Genomic DNA, 8,418 nt, shown 5'->3' on the forward strand with positions numbered 1-8,418 from the left:
TATGACACACTGAGTATTAGAAATATGATATTATGACACTGAGTATTAGAAAGATGATATTATGACACTGAGTATTAGAAAGATGATATTATGACACACTGAGTATTAGAAAGATGATATTATGACACACTGAGTATTAGAAAGATGATATTATGACACTGAGTATTAGAAATATGATATTATGACACACTGAGTATTAGAAATATGATATTATGACACTGAGTATTAGAAATATGATATTATGACACACTGAGTATTAGAAATATAATATTATGACACTGAGTATTAGAAATATGATATTATGACACACTGAGTATTAGAAATATGATATTATGACACACTGAGTATTAGAAATATGATATTATGACACTGAGTATTAGAAATATGATATTATGACACACTGAGTATTAGAAATATGATATTATGACACTGAGTATTAGAAAGATGATATTATGACACTGAGTATTAGAAATATGATATTATGACACACTGAGTATTAGAAAGATGATATTATGACCCACTGAGTATTAGAAATATGATATTATGACACTGAGTATTAGAAAGATGATATTATGACACACTGAGTATTAGAAAGATGATATTATGACACACTGAGTATTAGAAAGATGATATTATGACACACTGAGTATTAGAAATATGATATTATGACACACTGAGTATTAGAAAGATGATATTATGACCCACTGAGTATTAGAAATATGATATTATGACACTGAGTATTAGAAAGATGATATTATGACACACTGAGTATTAGAAAGATGATATTATGACACACTGAGTATTAGAAAGATGATATTATGACACACTGAGTATTAGAAAGATGATATTATGACACTGAGTATTAGAAAGATGATATTATGACACTGAGTATTAGAAAGATGATATTATGACACACTGAGTATTAGAAAGATGATATTATGACACTGAGTATTAGAAAGATGATATTATGACACACTGAGTATTAGAAATATGATATTATGACACACTGAGTATTAGAAAGATGATATTATGACACACTGAGTATTAGAAAGATGATATTATGACACACTGAGTATTAGAAATATGATATTATGACACTGAGTATTAGAAAGATGATATTATGACACACTGAGTATTAGAAAGATGATATTATGACACACTGAGTATTAGAAAGATGATATTATGACACACTGAGTATTAGAAAGATGATATTATGACACTGAGTATTAGAAATATGATATTATGACACTGAGTATTAGAAATATGATATTATGACACTGAGTATTAGAAAGATGATATTATGACACTGAGTATTAGAAAGATGATATTATGACACTGAGTATTAGAAAGATGATATTATGACACACTGAGTATTAGAAAGATGATATGACACTGAGTATTAGAAATATGATATTATGACACACTGAGTATTAGAAAGATGATATTATGACACACTGAGTATTAGAAAGATGATATTATGACACACTGAGTATTAGAAAGATGATATTATGACACACTGAGTATTAGAAAGATGATATTATGACACACTGAGTATTAGAAATATGATATTATGACACACTGAGTATTAGAAAGATGATATTATGACACACTGAGTATTAGAAATATGATATTATGACACTGAGTATTAGAAAGATGATATTATGACACTGAGTATTAGAAATATGATATTATGACACTGAGTATTAGAAAGATGATATTATGACACACTGAGTATTAGAAAGATGATATTATGACACACTGAGTATTAGAAAGATGATATTATGACACACTGAGTATTAGAAAGATGATATTATGACATACTGAGTATTAGAAAGATGATATTATGACACACTGAGTATTAGAAAGATGATATTATGACACTGAGTATTAGAAAGATGATATTATGACACACTGAGTATTAGAAAGATGATATTATGACATACTGAGTATTAGAAATATGATATTATGACACTGAGTATTAGAAAGATGATATTATGACACACTGAGTATTAGAAAGATGATATGACACTGAGTATTAGAAAGATGATATTATGACACACTGAGTATTAGAAAGATGATATTATGACACTGAGTATTAGAAAGATGATATTATGACACACTGAGTATTAGAAAGATGATATGACACTGAGTATTAGAAAGATGATATTATGACACACTGAGTATTAGAAAGATGATATTATGACACACTGAGTATTAGAAAGATGATATTATGACACACTGAGTATTAGAAATATGATATTATGACACTGAGTATTAGAAAGATGATATTATGACACTGAGTATTAGAAATATGATATTATGACACTGAGTATTAGAAAGATGATATTATGACACACTGAGTATTAGAAAGATGATATGACACTGAGTATTAGAAATATGATATTATGACACACTGAGTATTAGAAATATGATATTATGACACTGAGTATTAGAAAGATGATATTATGACACACTGAGTATTAGAAAGATGATATGACACTGAGTATTAGAAAGATGATATTATGACACACTGAGTATTAGAAATATGATTTTATGACACACTGAGTATTAGAAAGATGATATTATGACACACTGAGTATTAGAAAGATGATATTATGACACACTGAGTATTAGAAAGATGATATTATGACACACTGAGTATTAGAAAGATGATATTATGACACACTGAGTATTAGAAAGATGATATTATGACACACTGAGTATTAGAAATATGATATTATGACACTGAGTATTAGAAAGATGATATTATGACACACTGAGTATTAGAAAGATGATATTATGACACACTGAGTATTAGAAAGATGATATTATGACACACTGAGTATTAGAAAGATGATATTATGACCCACTGAGTATTAGAAATATGATATTATGACACTGAGTATTAGAAAGATGATATTATGACACTGAGTATTAGAAATATGATATTATGACACTGAGTATTAGAAAGATGATATTATGACACTGAGTATTAGAAAGATGATATTATGACACACTGAGTATTAGAAAGATGATATTATGACACTGAGTATTAGAAAGATGATATTATGACACTGAGTATTAGAAAGATGATATTATGACACACTGAGTATTAGAAAGATGATATTATGACACACTGAGTATTAGAAAGATGATATTATGACACACTGAGTATTAGAAAGATGATATTATGACACTGAGTATTAGAAAGATGATATTATGACACTGAGTATTAGAAAGATGATATTATGACACTGAGTATTAGAAAGATGATATTATGACACTGAGTATTAGAAAGATGATATTATGACACTGAGTATTAGAAAGATGATATTATGACACTGAGTATTAGAAATATGATGTTATGACACACTGAGTATTAGAAAGATGATATTATGACACTGAGTATTAGAAAGATGATATTATGACACTGAGTATTAGAAAGATGATATTATGACACACTGAGTATTAGAAAGATGATATTAAGACACTGAGTATTAGAAAGATGATATTATGAAACACTGAGTATTAGAAAGATGATATTATGACACACTGAGTATTAGAAAGATGATATTAAGACACTGAGTATTAGAAAGATGATATTATGACACACTGAGTATTAGAAAGATGATATTATGACACACTGAGTATTAGAAAGATGATATTATGACACTGAGTATTAGAAAGATGATATTATGACACTGAGTATTAGAAAGATGATATTATGACACTGAGTATTAGAAAGATTATATTATGACACACTGAGTATTAGAAAGATGATATTATGACACACTGAGTATTAGAAAGATGATATTATGACACACTGAGTATTAGAAAGATGATATTATGAAACACTGAGTATTAGAAAGATGATATTATGACACTGAGTATTAGAAAGATGATATTATGACACTGAGTATTAGAAAGATGATATTATGACACTGAGTATTAGAAAGATGATATTATGACACACTGAGTATTAGAAAGATGATATTATGACACTGAGTATTAGAAAGATGATATTATGACACACTGAGTATTAGAAAGATTATATTATGACACACTGAGTATTAGAAAGATGATATTATGACACACTGAGTATTAGAAAGATGATATTATGACACACTGAGTATTAGAAAGATGATATTATGACACACTGAGTATTAGAAAGATTATATTATGACACACTGAGTATTAGAAAGATGATATTATGACACACTGAGTATTAGAAAGATGATATTATGACACACTGAGTATTAGAAAGATGATATTATGACACTGAGTATTAGAAATATGATATTATGACACACTGAGTATTAGAAAGATGATATTATGACACTGAGTATTAGAAATATGATATTATGACACACTGAGTATTAGAAATATGATATTATGACACTGAGTATTAGAAAGATGATATTATGACACTGAGTATTAGAAAGATGATATTATGACACTGAGTATTAGAAAGATGATATTATGACACACTGAGTATTAGAAAGATGATATTATGACACACTGAGTATTAGAAAGATGATATTATGACACACTGAGTATTAGAAAGATTATATTATGACACACTGAGTATTAGAAAGATTATATTATGACACACTGAGTATTAGAAATATGATATGACACACTGAGTATTAGAAATATGATATGACACACTGAGTATTAGAAATATGATATTATGACACACTGAGTATTAGAAAGATTATATTATGACACACTGAGTATTAGAAAGATGATATTATGACACACTGAGTATTAGAAAGATGATATTATGACACACTGAGTATTAGAAAGATGATATTTTACGTTACTAATTCTCAGTGTCATAATTTCAACCTTCTAATCTCATTTAGTCATAATTTTGATTGTCTAATATCATAATTATGATTTAGTATGTCATAATTTTATCATAATTTCAGTTTTTGAATGCTGTATTTGTGATTTAGTATGCCCTGAATGTGCCTGTGCTGTCAGAAGGTCTCCGAGGAGCCGTACAGTAGAATCATCATCAGCCTCAAACGCTGTTTTCAGCGGCTCCAGTTCTGCTCCAAACATCACACGAGTTCACGAGTTCATAAAAGCAGTTATGAAAACCATCAGCACTGCCATGTCAAACTCTGATATCATGAGCACATTAGAATAATAACACTGGTGGAAATATGTGCTCTTGTGCTCATAAGGGCCGATAAACCACATGAAAGCACTTACACTGTCAGCAGCCGCCTGTTATTCTTTCATTTAAACAGGTCCACGTTAAGAGGAACACTTACAATAATATTAGTTCATAAAACGCTGTAATAAGCGTCTTATGCTTCAGAGATGAACAGAAATGTTGGGTTGTGTCACACAAACACATGAACTTCAGAACGGCCGTCGATGAGCTGCTCTTTACACTCGTCAGGGGAAGAGATTTCACTTCATATTTCTCATTAAATTCAGCTTGATTTGAGTTTTTTTCTATCTCCTATTTCGTTTTCTTGCCATAAATGCTTTATTATCTGTTAATAATGCAAACATCTATAAGACAAAAGCGTTTGTACATTAAACTGTTTGAATGTTATTGATTATGAATGTTTTCAAAGAATCACACGAACAGAGAATTTATAGAAATACTGTCAATTCACTTTACTGGAACTTTGAGCCAGAGACACACACACACTCACACTCACACTCACACTCACACTCACACTCACACTCACACTCACACTCACACTCACACTCACACTCACACTCACACTCACACTCACACACTCACACACTCACACACTCACACACTCACACACTCACACACTCACACACTCACACACTCACACACTCACACACTCACACACTCACACTCACACTCACACTCACACTCACACTCACACACACACTCACACTCACACACTCACACTCTCTCTGTCACACACTCTCTCTCTCACACACACACATTACATTTACATTTATGCATTTAGCAGACGCTTTTATCCAAAGCGACTTACAACTTGGGGGTACAATAAGCGATTGGTCGTGAAGAGTCGAGTGAGCGCAACAAGTGCCTGAAATACTTGGTCCGTGTACATTTCTCAGTGTAGCACAGGTTAGAGTAGGGCGGGAAAGAGGAGGAAAAGAGGAAAGGAAAGTTTTTTTTTTTTTTTTTTTAGGAGGTTAAGTGCTCACAGAAGAGATGAGTTTTTAGTTGACTTTTGAATGTTGTCAACGAATCCGCATTTCGGATGGCAGTGGGCAGATCGTTCCACCAGCTGGGAACGTTGAATGAAAATGTTCTGGAGAGGGATTTTTTGCCTCTCTGTGAAGGTACCACAAGCCTTCGCTCCTTAGCTGAACGAAGGCTTCTGGTGGGGGTGTGGCGACGTAGAATCGAGTCAAAGTATGCAGGAGCTGAGCGCGTGGTGGCTCTGTAGGCGAGCGTCAGCGACTTAAACTTGATGCGAGCAGCGAGTGGAGCCAGTGCAGAGAGATGAAGAGTGGTGTGACGTGGGTCCTTTCGGGCTCGTTGAAGACCAGACGTGCCGCTGCATTCTGGATCATTCGAAGTGTTTGGATCGCACAAGAGGGGAGTCCAGCCAGAAGCGCATTGCAGTAGTCAAGTCTAGAAATAACCAGGGCCTGGACGAGAAGCTGTGTTGCGTGTTCTGTTAGGAACCGTCTAATCTTCCTGATGTTGTAGAGCGCAAACCTGCACGAGCGAGCTGTCTTAGCAATGTGTTCTCTGAAGGACAACTGGTCATCAAAGATTACTCCAAGATTTCTGACTGATTTTGAAGGGGAGATCAGGGATGAGCCTAGCTGGATGGTGAAGTCATGTTGCACAGTGGGACTGGCGGGACAGATGAGGAACTCAGTCTTTGCCAGGTTGAGCTGTAGGTGATTTTTACTCATCCATGCAGAGATGTCAGCCAGACAGCTGGAGATTCTTGCAGCTACTGTGGGGTCGTCTGGTTGGAATGAAAGGTAGAGCTGAGTGTCATCCGCATAGCAGTGATATGAGAAGCCATGTGCCTGTATGATGGGACCTAATGAAGTAGTGTAAATGGAGAAAAGGAGAGGACCAAGCACTGAGCCCTGAGGAACCCCCGTGGTCAGTTGATGCGCTTGGGATTCCTCTCCTCTCCAGGCAACCTTGAAGGACCTACCTGTGAGATAAGACTCAAACCAATGGAGCGGAGTCCCTGTGATGCCCAGTGATGAGAGGGTGGACAGAAGAATCTGATGATTGACCGTATCAAATGCAGCAGATAGATCAAGGAGGACGAGGACTGATGATTTGATGATATTCAGTGATATGAGAAGCCATGTGCCTGAATGATGGGACCTAATGAAGTAGTGACACACACACACATACACACACACACAATCTCTCTCTCACACACACACTCACTCTCTCTCTCACACACATACACACACACTCTCTGACACACTCTCACACAAGCACACACATTTTATCTCTCACTTTCTCACTCTCTCTTACACACACACACACACACACACACACACACACACACACACACACACACACACACACACACACACACACACACACACACACACACACACACACACACACACACACACACACACACACACACACAAACAAGATCATTATTTGTAAAAAAATATATATATATATATATATATATAAAAGGCAATTAAACCCAAATCTACCTTTTCTCAACGCGTCAAATAGAAAGAAAGTGAAGACAGACGAATATGAAAAAGACCAGGAAAATATTTATTTAATCTGAGATTCACACATCTAGTACAAACACACACACACACACACACAGACAGACACTATAAATACAGTCCCATATAAACCCTGATGAAGCTGGAGAAACAGCGCCACCTGCCGACCTCACACACACACACACACACACACAAGATCAAATCTGTGCAAACCGTGGAATATGACCTAAAGTGAAACAGAATGAGGTCACACAATCCCCGTCTCTAACGGCTGGATATGAGTTATGAATATGAATGCTGGTCACGTGCTCCGGCCGGCCATGGCGTGTGTGATCTGCCGGTCGAGCTCAGCGATGATGCGGTCGTCACGCGTGTAGACTCCGGTGCGCAGGAGTGTGTCCCTCTCCTCCAGCAGACGCGTCACATGATCATCCGCGCTCTCGCTCACACACACACGCGCCGGCTCCGTCCAGCCCCGCGGCTCCTCCTGCGGCTTCAGCCTGAACACACACACACACACACACACACACACACACACACACACACACACACACAGGGTTAATGTCAGGGCCCCGCTCGCTCCCCAGGGTCACTTTGAAATCTGGAACTGTTCCAGAATGTCGTCGCATTACAATCCGCAGAATTAGTCATTTGGTCGTTTGTTGTTGTATTTTTCTCTTTATTATGTTGCTCCTGATCATCTAATAGTGCTAACAACTT

General features: G+C 35.1%; 1 protein-coding gene across 1 annotated transcript in view; it reads right to left on the bottom strand.

Annotated features, from left to right (window-relative positions):
* Positions 1-7,721: 7,721 nt before the first annotated feature.
* The window catches only part of cep120 (centrosomal protein 120), a 75,713-nt gene continuing 75,016 nt past the window's right edge, over positions 7,722-8,418 (bottom strand). Inside the window, exon 20 of the mRNA XM_079827543.1 lies at positions 7,722-8,198. Coding sequence (XP_079683669.1) covers positions 8,000-8,198 — 199 coding nt within the window. The 3' untranslated portion in view covers positions 7,722-7,999. The remainder of the gene's footprint in view (positions 8,199-8,418) is intronic.

This window comes from Gobio gobio (assembly GCF_949357685.1).
Source record: "Gobio gobio genome assembly, chromosome: 10".
Taxonomy (NCBI): Eukaryota; Metazoa; Chordata; class Actinopteri; order Cypriniformes; family Gobionidae; genus Gobio; species Gobio gobio.